This window comes from Myxocyprinus asiaticus, chromosome 17 (assembly GCF_019703515.2).
Source record: "Myxocyprinus asiaticus isolate MX2 ecotype Aquarium Trade chromosome 17, UBuf_Myxa_2, whole genome shotgun sequence".
NCBI lineage: Eukaryota > Metazoa > Chordata > Actinopteri > Cypriniformes > Catostomidae > Myxocyprinus > Myxocyprinus asiaticus.
The window spans coordinates 20078732-20096754 of record NC_059360.1 but is presented as its reverse complement, the minus strand read 5'-3'; the positions used below and the strand labels follow the sequence as shown (position 1 = coordinate 20096754).

Sequence of the window (18023 nt, the reverse complement as noted above, 5' to 3'; positions counted from 1 at the left end):
CTGGATCCATTTCAACCTAAAAGAGCTCTAATCTCCTTTAGATATACATAAACTGGTCCGTTTTAGGATTTTGTTTGGAAATTTGAAATTAAATTTGCTGCGATTATTGCAGGGTTTGCTAAAAAACTACATTGCTGCACTGCTAGAAGATATAGTCCCTGACATGTAAACATTAACTAAATGTTATTTTATGGGCACTACACTGTGATATACACTGATAAACCGCTGTTAATATACCTTGTATTTTAGCACAACTGGAACTCTGTATTGACCAGTCAGCATCCAGAAGCAGAACTATCTGTTTTATAATTAAGCAATAAGGTGTGGAGGTGTGGTATAAACAGCTTTGTTAGTTCTTTAGCTGCAATCTCTACAGTCATGACAATATATTTACAAAATAGCACAGCCTCAATTGCCTTATTGCTTTTATAAAATGGTTGCTATTAGGGCTGCAACTAACGATTATTTTGATAATCGACTAATCTAACGATTATTAGATTATATTCGACTATTCGGGCGATTATTGCAACGATTAATCATTAGCTCTTAACTGATTATTCAGCCTGTGCCCCGACTTAAAAGGTTGCATTAAATGTGCTTGCTAACAATACAGATGACAAAATCATCTTTTAAATATATCTCTAAATTACATTTACTGAATTAAAGGGGAATTTTTTTTTTTATTAAGTTTAAACTTTATTCAGTTTAATTCAGTAAAGAAATTCACTGCAAAAAAAATCCTATTGTTATCAAGTGTTTTTGTCTTGTTTTCCACTTAAAATTGTCTAAAAATCCTTAAAACAAGATACATTTACTTGAGAAGCAACATATAAGATATTTAGACTTGCTTTAAGAGAATGTCTCTTAAATATAAGTGTATTTTGTATATAAGTGTATTTCTTTCACATGGTTATACTTCTGCGAGTGCAGTAAAGACAAAATATACTTATATTCAAGATCTATTCTCTAAAAGCAAATCTAAATATCTTATATGCTGCTTCTCAGGTGAATGCATCTTTTTTTAAAGGATTTTTAGATATTTTAAAATATTTGTATTTTTAATATTATATTCAACATTCTCAGATAACAATTTTTTCTTCTGCAGTATAGCTGCTAATGAAAATGTACGTTGTTTTAAAGGTGTTTTAGATATTATTTTTGGAAAACAAGCCAAAACAAAAACAAATCAAAAACATATTTTGTTGCAGTGTATAATAGGGCGAAGACTACCCTCTCTCACCTTTCTGTTCACTTCAATCCATCTTTAACTCACAATAAAAACAAACTCTCTCTTATTAATAAAGCTGAGTATTGCCAATTTTCTTCACAATAAGAAATGCACAGTGACACATATATTATGATTCAATACGTCGAGAGCCATCATGTTATAATCTAGCTGCAGCAAGCATGCACGCTTGAGGGATGATCATCCCCGTGACAGAGTGTGCATCAGCCAGGTGCAGTTTCAATTTCTCCCCCTTAGATCGGGACATTCGCGCAACTCATAGAAGAGGTGCTGACCGCACAGAGAAATGCCAGTTTCGGAGTTTGTAGTTATTTACATGAACTGCTTCCTTATTATTTGAACTTCAAAAAAGTAAATTTGTATTATTCCTTCATACTTTGCAATTTACATCACCTGAAGTTGTTCGGAAAGTTTAGAGTGCATCTGGACTGTGAGCTGTATAATTCTTCCTCTCCTCAGTCAGGGGCGAACTGCAGTGCTGCTCTCAAGCATCATCATTAGAGTTTCATATGATCTCATGTTACGTTAAATGATATCAAACGACTATTCGACAACTAAAATTTTTGCCGCAAATTTTTTATTGCCGACTTTGTCGATAAATTCTGATCATTTCAGCCCTAGTTACTATATAATAAAAATATTAAAGACACACATTTTCACTTCATTAAGTACCATTCTTTAGCCTGAATATATAGTCCTTGATGTTACAGAATGTAACAAGAATAGAATATGCAACAAATATATGGAAGCTATGGATGCTGTGGAGTGATATGGTGAGCAGGTGTTTCAAAACATTGTTGTTACTATACTGTGTATTTTAGCATGACAGCAACGCTGCATTTACCAATCACCTATCTATTTAATAATAGTGAATAAACAGTGTTAAAAAAACAAAACATGTGTGTGTATGTGTTGACATTACCTCATTTTCTTGTAAATGTCCTCGTTTTGGGCATGCAGAGTCTGGACAGCTGATCGCAGTTTCAAAGCCCTCTTTGATTAGAATTTCCACATACTGCTTCAGGCACTTTTAAAAGGTAGTAAAACAAAAGATTACATTACATTATAAGCAAATGTGTATGTTTAACATCCTAATTTTAATGTCCTTTTGTTTAAATTGCTCACTGTGTCCACAAGAGTGTGAAATTTGAGGACAGAATCATTTAACCACTCGTGATAAACTGTTAACTTGCTCAAAGTAATTATGCTATGTTACACTTCAATTTAACAGAAACACTTATCCAAGATCTCCAATGTTTGCAATGGAATTTGCAAACTTGCAGTTTTAATAGGTCATGACCAAAAAAAAACAAAAAACAAAAACAAACTAAAATATATTTATCCAATGGTCTCCCTAAAAAAAAAAAAAAAAAACAAGGCTGAAAAAAAAAAAAAAAAAATCTTGTAAGCTGAAAAAGAAGAAGAGCAATTGAGCTTTAATGAATTTTGGGCAAGGTTAAGTCTGAGGGAGTTCAATATTAAATATTGATATAATCAATATCACCCACACTTATCCTATCACTTCTGAAGACATGGATTTAACAACTGAAATCTTATGGTTTACTTTTAGGCTGCCTTTATTTGCTTTTTGGATCTTCAAAATGTCCATTCACTTGCAATGTATGGACCTACAGAGCTGAAATATATTTCTAAAATTTTATTTTGTGTTCAGCAGAAGAAAGAAAGTCATAAACATCTGTGATGGCATGAGGGTGAGTAAATGATGAGAGAATTTTCATTTTTGGGTGAAATATCCCATCAACACACAAAGACAGTTTTGTCTCTAGTGAGCTCAGACACAACCAAGACAAGACTTTTTACAATCAAAGGCAGAGATGTTTTCCCTTTACCCTATTCCAGAACCAGCTTCTTTTACCAAATGTTGCCTGCATCCTCAAGATATAAATAAAACTGCTCTCATATCAGTGCTCAGATCACAACAAAGGTAAACTACTCCCTGAACACCAAACCTCAGATGGCCGAAGACGCTTCCAATGTTTATTACTGGATTATGAATCACACTGCTGGCATAGAATACAGTTCAGCTAGCCTGTGGAGATTCTCTATAGAGCTGTGAACGCTGTGCTTAAATTGACACACATTTCAAAATATCTTAGGCTTAGTATGTAAGAATCCCACCGATTTATTTTAAGATGTTCCATTCTTATAATAGTGAAAATAAGACAGAAATCACAAATGAAATGATCCTGAGAGAAAACACATAATCATCATTCCTAAAATAAGACTGAAAACACATGCAAAACCACACATCATCCGCAAAGCCGCGGGTCCATACGGCATTACGGGCCGCGTCATCAGAGCGTGCGCGAACCAACTGGCTGGTGTTTTTACGGACATTTTCAACCTTTCCCTCTCTTTGTCTGTAGTCCCCACATGCTTTAAAATGTCCACCATTGTGCCTGTTCCAAAGCAATCCAAAATCACTTGCTTAAATGACTGGCGTCCTGTTGCTCTGACCACCATCATCAGCAAATGTTTTGAGAGACTAATAAGAGATTACATCTGCTCTGTGCTGCCTCCCTCACTAGACCCACTGCAGTTTGCTTACCGCAACAACCACTCCACTGATGATGCCATTGCATCTACAATACACACTGCTCTCTCCCACCTGGAAAAAAAGAACACTTATGTGAGAATGTTGTTTGTAGACTACAGCTCAGCATTCAACACCATAGCGCCCTCCAAGCTTGATGAGAAACTCCTGGGCTTAAACAGCTCGCTGTGCAGCTGGATCCTGGACTTTCTGTCAAGCAGACGCCAGGTGGTTAGAATGGGCAGCAACATCTCTTCACTGACCCTCAACACTGGAGCCCCGCAGGGCTGTGTTCTCAGCCCACTCCTGTATTCTCTGTACACACATGACTGTGTGGCAACACATAGCTCCAATGCCATCATTAAGTTTGCTGATGACACGACGGTGGTAGGTCTGATCACTGACAATGATGAAACAGCCTACAGAGAGGAGGTGCACACTCTGACACACTGGTGTCAGGAGCACAACCTCTCCCTCAACGTCAGTAAGACAAAGGAGCTTGTGGTGGACTTCAGGAGAAGAGATAGAGAACACAGTCCCATCACCATCAATGGAGCACCAGTGGAGAGAGTCAGCAGCTTCAAGTTCCTGGGTGTCCACATCACTGAGGAACTAACATGGTCCGTCCACACTGAAGCCGTTGTGAAAAGGCTCATCAGCGCCTCTTCTTCCTGAGACGACTGAGGAAGTTTGGAATGAACCGCCACATCCTCACATGGTTCTACACCTGCACTGTAGAGAACATCCTGACTGGCTGCATCTCCACCTGGTATGGCAATAGCACCGCCCACAACCGCAAAGCACTGCAAAGGGTGGTGCGAACTGCCAGACACATCATCAGAGGTGAGCTTCCCTCCCTCCAGGACACATATACCAGGCGGTGTGTGAAAAAAGCTCGGAGGATCATCAGAGACTCCAGCCACCTGAGCCATGGGCTGTTCTCACTGCTACCATCAGGTAGGCGGTATCGCAGCATCAGGACCCGCACCAGCCAACTTCATGATAGCTTCTTCCCCCAAGCAATCAGACTTTTGAACTCTTGATCTCCCACGATCAAAATACATCAGCACTGCACTTTATTACTCTTACTCTTATATCTCACACTGGACTGTCATAAATTATATTATTATTATATTATATTCTCTCTTAACAACACACTGGCAACTTACTATCAACCGACAGCCTGAATGTCAATACAGTACAATACAACCTACTGTATATTCTATATATACTATATATACTTTTTATTGTATAATGTGTATTCTATATTGTGTGTATTGTATACTGTACATTGTATGTTATTATTTGTATATTGTGTTGTGTGTAATTATGTGTATATTAGATTTTAAATTGTGTTGTGTAAATCTGATGTTTATTGTAAATTGGTATATGTCTCATCACTGTCACGACTACAATGTTGCTCGGAACTGCACCCAAGAATTTCACACACTGTTGCACTTGTGTATATGGTTGTGTGACAATAAAAGTGATTTGATTTGATTTGAATTTGACATCATGTTCAGGGCTACTCAATTTTGGAAAGCTCGAAGGTCACAAAGCAGGATCCCTTTAGACTTTAGGGTCATACTCTTAATTTTTAAAGTAATTATATGTGTCTATCTTCATTAATGTGGCAAGTAGACTATGCGTGGTATGTGGTATGACCAAAATCTTACATCACAATATGAGTAATTTAATATCATGGTAACAATACATATAATCAAGAATCTTGATGTGTCAAAACTAAATCGCTCACATTATAATCAATAAGGATGTCTACATTGGATGCACTCATCTGTGACACAGGTTTCAGAGTAGATTATATTTTTCTTCTTGGTGTCATATTGTTAAAATTTGGCATGGATATACAGCATGTGTGTCAATAGCATGGCAGAATCTTGACAACATACAAGCCACATGTTGACTAACGCTGTTTGAAATCATGGAGGGTACCTTCCATTGTCGAGGTGAAATTTCCACAGAGTGGCGCCAAAAGTTTTTATTTGTAAATGATGTAATACATTCAACCAGAATGCATGCTTTATTAACCCTACTCCCTAACCCAGACACCATTAGTGGAGTCAAACTATCATTTTAGATCAAAAATGCAACCTCCAAATCTAAGTAAACACAGTTACTTCCTGGTTTCCACAGGACCTGAATCCGTGAGTGAAAAAGATTACTGCGTGGTTTCCATGTGAGCATAACCCATGTCTCAGAGATTGCGAGCACATTGTGCTATCAGTAGCACCACAGGGAAAAGTGAACATGTTTGAACTGATGCAAAAATCTTTATTGGGGGATGGTGCTTTTCAGTATTTCTGCAGAATATAGGGCTGATTTCAAGTACATGAAGATTCAGAAGCAGCATGACGATTTCTCGTGTGATCATGTTGGATGTTTGGCTTACCTACTGATGTGACGTCTGCCCAAGAGTTTACAACTTTCCGTCACATCACTATCAATTAACTAATTTTAAAATATAAACACACTAGGGCTGGATAAAAATATTGATTTTTCTATGCCTTGCGATCTTCATTTGAACAATCGCGATATCGATTCTAAAATCCCAAGCTCGATCTTTAACTCTATGTGGCAACCCTCTACAATGCGAGTAAATCACTCACTTATGTGACTAAAAATATCTGTGATTAGCCACTGTTTAGTAAATGTTTAGATTTAACTTGCCAGTGATTGAGTAGTATAGTGGAGAAGTTTAGCACCGAGATCCTTTCCCTGCGTGTTGAGAGTAAAAGTTTGATATGACACGTTCCGTGTAAAGTGTGTAGGCTGGGCTCAGAGGCGTATGATCAAACCTGTGTGATCTTCATTCGTGCTGCTGTTTAACAGCAAAGATGGACTGAAGGGGTTGTCACAACGAACCAGCTGCTCAAAAAGTCTTTAAGATCACAATATCTTTATCATTTTATGTTACAAACATTCAAACAATCAGTAAATACAAGTTTAAAGCCATTACTGTCGGAGTGCACTCTTTTGATGCTGCGATGAGGCCATGTTTTCTGACATCAAACAAAGAATGTAATGCATAAACTAGTTAGTCCACTTGTGCCTTCTCCTATACCGTCCGTCACTCATTCTCACTATTTCCGGTGCAACAAGTGGAAGAGCTAGTTTTCTGGAACCATCTATGTGTGATGAACTCAGAATCCCATGCTGGATTGCAATATAAACAATATGGCGGCAAATATAAATCACATTATATGTTTGATAATATATAATATGTCCTCCAGTGCATCTGCTGTGAAGTGTGAGGTAAGATTTTTTTTTTTAATTACAGCACGCATTAAAGAACTCACACTGTGGGATCCGTCAGTACAGGAAAATGTTCAAAAGGGTTTATATCCTTTGTGTCTTTTACAGTCAGTTGTTTATCAAAAACAACATATTTTAAAAAAAAAATTGTAATCACACATAGCACAAATTGGGTGAGGTAAATAAGCTCTCCTTAATGTGCGCTCAACTTGAAAAACGCGCATACGATTGATAAAAAAATGTAAAGTGTTAATTTTTCTTAATCGTGATTAACGTATTTACTGTTATTGTGGCAAGGAGGAGGGCGGGGCCGGGCCGTGATGACGCACGCCCGGCCTCTAATCAGGCTAATCAACCCCACGAGAGGGATAAAGGTGGCCAGAGGCGGCAGTTCGGGAGAGAGAGAGCTACAGGAAGCTGCCCTGTATGCGTATGTGTTGTATGTCTTTTGCTTTAAGTTAATCATTAAATTATTATTCATGTTGTCAAGCCGGTTCTCGCCACCCTTTCCCTTTTACCCCGTTACATTGGTGCCGAAGCCCGGGAAGGAGGAGGGATGCGCCGTAGTAGAGTCCTCGCCACTACCATCCACCTAAAAGGAGCAGCCGGGGGACTGAAGAGCCCGGCCGCCTGAAAGCAGAGGAACGACCGCCGAAGGCGAGGGGAGGAGGGGCTCCCTACCGACCGTCTGCAGCGGTCAGGCCGCTGCCAGGGGCAGAGGAGACCCCTACTGGCCGCTAAAACTCATACAACTTAAAGCAAAAGATATACAACACAACCGCATACAGGGCAGCTGCCTGTAGCTCTCTCTCTCCCAAACTGCCACCTCCATCCGCCTTTATCCCTCTCGTGGGCTTGATTAGCCGTGATGACACACGCCCAGCCCTGCCCTCCCGCTTGCCACATTCCTCTCTCTTTTGCTTCAGGCCGGGGAGGCCCCGGCATGACGTACATCCCCCCCCCCCGGAAAGGAGGGCCCACGAGAGGGATAAAAGCAGCTGGAGGCGGCAGTTCGGGAGAGAGAGAGCTACAGGCAGCTGCCCTGTATGCGTTTGTGTTGTATGTCTTTTGCTTTAAGTTAATCATTAAATTATTAATTATGTTGTCAAGCCAGTTCTCGCCGGCTCCTTTCCACTTTTACCCCATTACAGTTATATACCAGCATAAACACTTGTTGGGAGGGCTGAACCTTTGTAATGTATCCACCCGGAGTCATTACACTGACACACACACCACAACAGCACTTCCCTGTCAGTGATAAAATGATGGAGAATGGACCTCTTAGCGCTATTATTTGATGTACAAAACAAGCATAGATGGGACTTGTAATAGAAAGCATTTTCAGCACATTTAATTACCACTGTAGCACGATAAGTCTTAACTATCACTTTTCCCATGAAGTTCAAAGAGGTGCTGGACGCTGGTGTTGATGTTCTGACCCGAATCATGAACACAGCTTCACAATTTCTGTAGGAAAGCAGATAGTCACAGTCTACCAGCAGATTAATATTTTGGAGGATGAGAGTTTAAGAGATTTAATGCCCACTGTAATGAATACTAAACCTATGGGGACTAAAGCCATCTTTACACAGTAAAGGTGGCACAGAAGCTGCATCTTAAGTGGCAATTAGGTGTATTTTCACAGAGCAGGAATAAATGCATTTACACAACAGTTTAAAATGCATAAATAACATAAAATTATGAATATAGAAATATGAAATTAATAAATATAAATGAACACTCAATCTATGGGGACTAATTCTTTCAATAAGTCAACCTCCCAACTAGACTTTGGGAAACGTTTAATGTTACTTGAATAGGTGACATTATACAGTATTGTGGAAGGCTTTGTTTGGAAAATGGTAATAAAGCATTATATTGTTACATATTGTTTTTTTCTTCTTTCCTATGGAAATAAATGCATTTTGATTGGAAAATAAGTATATATGGTGTCAAATTTCAGCATTTTCAAAATCTGCGATCAATTAAAAAAAAAAAAAAAATGCAATTAATCGCAAGTAAATATTTGAATCGACTGTCAGCCCTAATATGTATTAGGGTTGCAAAATTCCGGGAATTTTCAAAGTTGGAACTTTCCATGGGAATTATCAGGAATATATGGGAATTAATGGGAATTAACAGGAATTAATGGGAATAAACTGGAAATTTGCTAAATTACAAGTTAGCCTATAACAGGGAACTTAAATGTAGTTGGAAAAAAAACAAAAAACATCTTGCAGCATAATCTTGGTTAAAACAACCAGATTTAATGCAAATTCAGTTGAATTTCTACCCTGCGCGTTCCTCAATCACATGCACACAGCACACTACTTACTGCAGGCTACTTACTACAGCAGGACTATTGAAGCCACACAAATGCATCTGAGCCCAAGGACTACATCTATTCAAGTAAGTTTTGATGATATTACTAGGGTACATATATTTGATCTATGGTATTAAAGTTTAACTAGCAAATACTAAATCAAAATGTGTTTATACAGTAGCTAGCTAGCCAGTAATTCAGATATGCTAAATGTAAGCTAGCTAACACCATTTCATTGACAATTTAAGAGGCTAGCTATCATGGTGCTAGCTAGCTCAACTGTGATGCTGTTTCTTCTGCTAGCCAGTTTTCTGTTATCATACAAGAACGTAGGTTATAGTTTGATTTAGCATGTTGATAGAGGAGTGTTCATCTATTCATCTAACCTATTTCTATTAATTTGTCCAGCATCAATTGCAAAATATTTTTACCATTCCAGAATATTCCAGTTGTTTAGCTAACTATTTATATATCTGTGCATGGCATTGCATTAGTGTTTTTTTACAAACTTTTTTCTAATCTTATTCTACAGAACAATGCCACGTGCGCCATCTGATGTGTGGATACATTTCACCTCAGCCAATGTAGAAGGAAAGGCTGTGTACATTTCAAATACTGTGCAAAGACCTATGTTAAGAATGCCACAAAGATGCAGCAGCATATAGCCAAGTGCCCAAAGTTTTTTCCAATATTTCCAAAATTCCCCAGCTTAACTTCCCATGGAAAATTTCTGGAAAGTTTCCGGAAATTTACCGGATATTTTCCGCCCCTTTGCAACCCTAATATGTATACAGTATATAAATATACTGTATATATACAGCATTAAGCTTAACCTTACAGAAACCTTTTGCAATTTGACATTTTAAATTGTAAACTTTTAATCACTTAGTAAGTCACTGTTTTCCCTATAATCTATGTTTTTCAGGTTTTAACTGTTGGGTCCCTATAAGGATAGACAAACAAGACTAAACACATAGATGAGGTAGGAGCCCTTTGGAAATGTGAGATCTTGCATGAGCACTCCGGCTAAACCAATTGTACATAAAAGACAGAATTTTAGAGAACAAAGATATTTCATGAAAATAAGTTTCAAACCATCACAAACCACATCCTCTGCCTTTTTTGTTTAGTGTGGTGCTGCTGTCTGAGCCCCAGTAAGTTTCAACTTAGATCTATGTTTTGATGCTACTCACCAGGGTGCAGAAGACGCATTGACACTGGGTGATGGTGGTCATTTGCTCCAAGGGAAACTCTCCCAGGCACAGTTTACAGGACACCAGCGGGTCCAGGGCCAAATCCCAGGTGGGTCGGTACCTAGCTGTGGTCATAATGCCTGCTGCAGAGCTGAAACACAAAATGGCTTCAATTAGAGAAAGCCTGTGCTTTATACACCAATACAAATAGCGCAAAGTGTTTAACAGCCGTCAATCTAGAGTGCGACGATAAGTGCTTCTGTTATGCCCAGACGCTGATAACCACGCTATTGCAAACACTGTGGCAGCCAACCCTCTAATGCACATTAAATTGGCCACATTTCATATTGGGAAGGTCTAACAGATGCAGTGGTGAAAGGTTCAAATACATTTACCCCCCCATTTATATTATGTAACTGAAAGCATGGTCATGAAGTGCCTTTTGAAACCCGTTCTGGAGTCTAGTCTGACTGTAATGGAATGAGAAATCGGGCTGGAGAGGCGGAGTGATTTTTCCTCTTCTGCTAATGAGAGATGACTCCACTGAATGGAACTCCTTGAGTGAAAAAAAAATAAAAAAATCACACTTTCCTCTCTGCTTACGTCTTTTTTTTTTCGGGATAGGGTTATTTTTGGAAGTCTCGACTATGAGACTCTCAGTGCTGAAGTGGGCTGTTGTGCTGAGAGAGCCTTGTGTCTTAAGTGTTTACAGGAAGTGCTTGTAAGAACGTCAACACTGCTAGGCAACCAACGGGTATGAGGCGGATACGCTTCTGATGGTTAGAGTATTTATGTCAGACTCCATTCTTTACTTGTAGCTAAAGGTGGGCAGAAACTTTGAGTTGTTATGGACAGTGTTTTTCTGGCAATGAAAATTTCAATGAAATTCAACAAACTGAGTGACAGTCATCTTGAGTTCTGCGCTTCTTAAGCACTAAATATGCTGCTCACCTGACTCACGCTTCTTTGTTTCACGTGAGTGTCGCGTGTGCTGTCTCTGGAGCACGCAAATGCTTGCGAGATCAGCAGGCTTCCCGATATTTGTGCTCCAGAGACAGGAGAGTGCAGAGCGGGATCACTCGCATTACTTAAGATTTATTTTTATTTTTTTACCTTACGCCGCTATAGAGGAAGTCTAACAACTCAAATGGCTAGACAACCCAACATTCTAACCACCACTGTATCATGTGCCAAAATAAAAAGGTTTTTAAACTAAACATCATCACCTTCCATCAAATGATGGAAACAAACCAGCCATGTTTGCCTTTAGATATTCATTTATTCTCTACAGACTTAAATCATTTAGAACATATAAGTGTTTATTTTTGATGGCTATTTTTTTTTTTTTACTTATACATTTTCTTCTTTGTTGCACTGCTTTGAGAAGATGTTAAGTTTCTTGAGGAAAGTATATAATAAAAATAATATTGATCAACAACATAGACTGAAATGTTGCCACGTTTAATTGAAATTGAAATTTAGCATTATGGTAAGGCTCATTTAAAAGCAAGTTGAGTGTATATTTTTTTTTTTTTTTTTTTTTACTTTAGAAAATTATAAAATAGGAAGTAGTTTTCATTCATAAAGTATTTAATCTACTGACTGGATTATCCTAAAATAGTCATTACAATATGGTTATTTAATATATAAACTCATTTCTATTTATTTTCCAGAAAAATTGTCCTATATCGTGACATATATCGGTATCGTGATATAAAATTATTCATAACGTGATATAAGATTTTGGTCATATCGCCCACCCCTATGAAGACTTTGTGAGATGTTAGCCAAAACATTTAAATGTTTTCTTACAGATCAGCTTGAGAACCAGCACAATGTTTTAAAACTTGTGTTGTGTTCTGTTTATTTAGTCAGGACTGTAGAGGAAGGGAAAGTTAGGAACTGACAGCCTCAGTCACCAATGAAAGTGAATGGTGACTAAGGCTGTCAGTCCCTAACGTTCTGTATAACATCTCCTTATGTTTTCCACAAAAAAAATAAAAAATAAAAATAAAAATGTAGTCATATGAGTTTGGAAAATGATGGTGAGTAAATGATGACAGAATTTCATTTTGGGTATAATTTCTCTTTAAGGTTCAGGGCTGGTAACCGGAAGTTTGCTGGTTTGATGCCCGCAAGGAATGAGTCATGAGTTATCTTCATTGGGACCAGGGGGGTCGTCCTTGAATAAGTTTGTGATGCTGTTCAATGGCAAAATTTTGTGAAAGTCGCAGAAATGAATTCCACTGGTCCTAGTTGTGTGGCAATCAATAAATATTCTACAGAAAAAGTATTTTTTCCATTTAACCCCCCCCCCCCCCCCCAAAAAAAAAAAAAAAAGAGTGGTGCCAAATCTGGGTGGTTACCAGGTTGTTGCTATGCGATTGCTAAGGTGTTCTGAGTTGTTTTTAATATGCTGCTATGCAGTTGCTAGGGTGTTTAGGAATGGGAATCATTAGAAATTCTACAATAGATATAGATTCTACAGAGATTCCTTTTATAGATTCCAATTCTTTAAGGGTTCCATTAACAATTCTTACTTTTGAGGAAGAAATATTTTTAAATTAATGCAATTTTTAGTGATAACCAGATTTTCCGCGGCCTTTACAGTGGTGGAAACGCGCGGAACAATTTGATAATTCGCAATGACCCAGGAACCCGCTCCCGAAACATGACGGTGGAAAAGGGCTATGTGCGTTCCGCGACATGACAAGCAACATTCGGGACCGACTACCAATGTGAGAAAAGGCAGTGGAGCTCATGTCATCCGTCTCCTGTGACATACTGGTGCCAAGTTCAGGCAAGACGGAGGAAAAGTTATAATGAAATTATAATGAGGGATTTCACTGTTCAGAATTATTTGTCTGTAACCACATGTATGGATATCATAAAACAAAGATGTGTGGAAAACCGTGTTAAAAGCTGTTGGCATTCTGAGTGAGTTTGATTCATATATTGATAGATCGTTAATCTTGTTCATAATATGATGCAATGAACACCGCTGCAGGTTATATAAAGCATGCTCCCCTGCTGAATGTAAATTTTTTTAGAGGCAAGAGAACTACTTCCTTGTCAAATTAGAATGATATCTTTGTTTTACCAGCAGTACATCTCATCTGTGATCAGAATTTCCAAAGCTATGGCCAGTTGTGCCGTCCACCAATAACGTTAGAGCGACAGCAGTAGGAACGCCCACTAGCGACTTCACAGTACAGAGACTAGCAACCTCAAGCGACAATGTCGCTGGCAGTGTGAAAGGGGCTTGAGGGCTTCTGGATGGTTCCTTGGTAGTTACTTTCTGGCCCAAGTCAAACCAACCCAAGTCTCTTTGATATTCTGGTCTCTAAGTATGGCTCAAGTAAAGGTACTCAAGAAGTGTCTCAACAGGCAGCATAATTTGGGGTATCATTCATGTCAAAAGCACAAATGGTGCAAGTTACACATCTAAATGTAGTACCAAGGGTTAGGGGTTTGTTCAAACATTGATCATACAGTCCTAGGTACTGTATGATCAATAGTGATAATGATGCTTTTCTTAAAAAAAAAAAGATTATTGATAACAGACAACTCAACTAACCAAAGAAGCTTCCTTCATGTTTTCATTTGCTTTTAGCTCATAATTAAAATTTTTCCCTTACTGCTGCAAGTTAAAGCACTCTTAAGTTGTGCAAACTCATTCATCAATTCCACAAAAAGTATTGGCCTGTTTCAGCTTTAGTAATCAAATAGGGATAGATGTATCGATGACTTGATGATGTGCCAGGCCTTCTGTATCTTGAGAACAGAGATGGCAGAAAAAGCTGATATTGTAGACCGAGTTCAGAGGTTTTACATCACTCTCCCTTCAATTTGTCAAAACCTGTCTTGCATACTACCATACTACTCCTAATATTTCTGCCATAGACATATATGGCAGAAAAAGTAAGAGTAGTATGAGCAGTATTCCATTCTGAACTCAGCCACACTCTCAGTAATTGTTTACGCATGTTGTCTTGTACTTACACTGACACCAAGGGGCAGGGACGCAGAATCGTTCAAATGCATTTGCGGCACAAACCAGTGCTACCTAGAGGTCATGTGGTAGTAATATTAATATGAATATAAAAGTCTTTCAAATTGCACTTAAATAGACAAATAATATATCAAATGAAAGCTCTTTGTACAGTTTATTTGGTTGCCCTAATACCACAGTTTGAAGGATTTTAAAAAAAAAATCACAAAGTGAAATATGATATTTGTAAGACATCAAATACAAATGTCTCTTTTATGCACCGATCACTGCTGCTGTGAGCCCCAAATAGCTAAAAACTTTAAATCTGCTTTTACCTTAGGGAATTTTCAAAAAAAAATTTTGGCCATTTTTTACTTGATGGCAAAAGTCTGTGAGCTTGCGAACTTGTGAATAATCCAATATTATATCTTTGATGCCCAGGACAAAATATGCTGTCTAGCAGGAAGAGCATGCTAAACAAATTATCAGAAATATATGTTATTGACTATTGATGATAAAATGTTATACATCATCGCAAAGGGGAGGATCTCAGCTTTCTAATGACACCTAGATGACCACCATTGAGCTTCTAGTCCACTCAGAAGCCAAGATATTCCATGAAACAATGAGGGTGGTCCGTGAACTGAAAATTAGACTGAATGTCTATGAACGAACACATCTGTGAGGGCTAAAATGTGTTAGAGCGCCAACTACTGTACATTTCAGATCGGCATTTTGTGACGGAAGGTGATAGAGGGAAAATTATGTTTTCTTGTACTTGCTGCCATCTAGTGGAATAAAATAAGACTTTTTGGAGGGAGATGGAGTGAACAGAACTAGAATTACATGCTTACAAAGTTAGGACAACAACAAAACAATTTACTCATCATAGGATTGTAAACTTCTACAATATTATTTATGAATAATTGGAGTGTTTTTTTTTTTTTTTTTTTTTTTTTTTTGGAGGGGTTTCTGGAAAAATGTGAGCAATTTTTGTCAATTAGTCCACAGTATGTGTAAATGGTGAGCTTTTCAATTTGAGTGTGAAAATTTGCAGGCAGCAGCCCAAATATGCTCCAGAGTTGAAGAGGTTAAGCGAGTAGTATTTGGCCTGTCATGTGATCATAACATGGCTGCCCCCATGAGAGGACCCTTTCCATGTAGAATAAAACAGCTTTTATAAGGTTACTGGTATGACAGGAGTGTTTCAAAATTGCAATTCATTTAGCAAAGCAAATTGATTTTTGGTTGTTTTCACTGTGCATTAGACAGGGATATATATAATATATTAACCATCAAGTTCTACAGTTACAAATATTCCATGAGAAAATCTGGAAAAAGTAAACATACTAGAACATAATGAGTCTATTCTCTCATCTTCTTACATTAAGTTATTTTCCTCTTTTCGTGAGAGTCAGCCCCCCAAAAAAGAGGAGTTGAGTGTGGAACTTTTCAATGCTCGTGCTGAACTCTAAGTCTCCCCTCCATTATTTACTCTTTGAGAGAAATGGTTCAATTCCACAATGAGAGCTAAGAAAGTACAGATGCCTGAACATTTCAAGATATGGATGTTTCTCTACCCCAGACTCCACAAACATTAACACAATGTTCCTTCCTTCACTCATAAAGTTCTTTGTTTCTCAACTTTATCAGACTTATGGTAACTTTCCACTCAGTCATTGTTGAAAAGAGCAGAGGAATTTACCTGCCCCATGGGCATGGTTTCAACCTCATTTATCATAGCATAAAAGCATCATATGTCACAATCAACCACTGTGTGGTAATGCTGTCTTTAAAAACACTTACAGGGAACCTTTCCCCAAACGAGATCAGTTGGTTGCCAGAAACACTGGTTGGGATGAGAATAGGTATAATAAAATGCTTTCCCCACATTATGATAAATAACAAAGAAGGAAAAGGCAGATGAGAAAATCTACTACCCTGAAAAATGACATCCAGAAAACAGGTCAACATATCGTCCTCACATCTTGATCTTTATCTAAGTTAAAGTATCCTAAGTTCAACTCTTGTTCAGTGGCATTTCCTCCCACTGTTCAGTGCTGCAGTTGGCCGGTGATAACCTACCAGTCTCCAATCTGTTAAGGTCAAACTACTGAACTGCATTCAATGTTTCTCACAAAACACTGGGCGAATTCACTAAACAGTTACGGCATTTTTGGGCATGATATCTCAGTGCAAAATGTATTTACTAACCATCCGCAACTTCGTTTATGCAGTCAGTGCTAAATTAATTCACTGTCATTCCTTTCTGTGCAAACATGCCTCTTTTCTATGTTAATTAGGCTAATTAGATAAGATTAGATTGTGTTTTATTTGCAAATCTCAATTTGCAATTTGCCTCGGCACAATAAACATTGTGCTATTACTGCCTGAGGAGAGCAGGAGGTAATCAGAATTTTATTTAAAAGAGATGTTTGTATTACAGTGACTTAACCACAGATAACATGGTGTTGTTAGGCATGACACAAAGCAGAGTAGAATGCTCCATTGACGTCGTGTTGGAATTGCTGTAATTACGAGACGGCAACTCTGAGATTCTACTCAGAGCTGATCATGTCTTAGGACAGAGGAATTATTTGTTTCTATGGCAACAGTCATGACGCCAAAACAACAAAAGTATTTTTCACTACATGAATTATCCTCTATATGTTCTTGAACAAAGAAATGTTTAAGAACAAAGAAAGCGCTCCAGATAACACTGACACAATTAAATGGCATATCAAACAGAAATGTGTTTACTATTACGTTTAACTACTGAGGCCGCTGCCATATTGGTTCTTTTTACATGACGTCATGACTGTCAAGTCGGAGCTTTCATAGAATTCCTAGTTTACATCTTGTAATTATGAGTTCTTCAAAGACATGAATGCTTTTTACAAGTCAAAATCTCATAATTACGATAATGCTGACATGACATGAAAGCACGGTAAAACAGCAGCAACAGCAATTTGATAAGGACACAATGTTTAATAAATAATGACATTTATTACTATTATTAATCACAATAAACAATTATTCCACCAATTCATACAGTTCATTAGCCCGTAGACTGTTTATGGTTCCCAAGCACATGGCACATTAACATTGATGAGCCACAAGTGTTAGTATATCAGTTGTGTATATTTTAAAATGTGCCTCATCCAATCAGATTTCAGAGTCTCAGAACTACTGTATTTATTATAGTGTCTGTGTGATATGAGAAAAATAGACAGAACAGAAACATGTCAAACGCTCCCAAGAGCTTCCCAGATTTTGAAGAGGTTAAACAGGTTTTGAAGTGAAAAAATGGGAATGTCCCTTTAAAGAGAACAGAGAAGCCCCAGGGAAGAACCAGTGTGTTTTACTAAAGCTGGACTCTCTCTGACTGCAGGCTGTGTGTGTATCCACTGAGGTAGTTTGCCAGCATTGAGTCTGTCTCTCTT

At 38.0% G+C, this 18023-nt stretch overlaps 1 protein-coding gene across 7 annotated transcripts in view; it reads right to left on the bottom strand.

The window, feature by feature from the left end:
- Window positions 1–18023, bottom strand: part of rnf144aa (ring finger protein 144aa) — a 67766-nt gene that overhangs the window by 25731 nt on the left and 24012 nt on the right. For all 7 annotated transcript variants that reach the window (XR_007899683.1, XM_051723486.1, XM_051723488.1 and 4 more), the window contains 2 exons: window positions 10590–10740; window positions 2169–2273 (listed from right to left, as the gene is read on the bottom strand). Coding sequence is in view for 6 of the 7 variants with exons in the window: in XM_051723486.1 (XP_051579446.1) it covers window positions 2169–2273; window positions 10590–10724 (240 nt within the window). In the remaining variant the exon portion in view is untranslated. The remainder of the gene's footprint in view (window positions 1–2168; window positions 2274–10589; window positions 10741–18023) is intronic.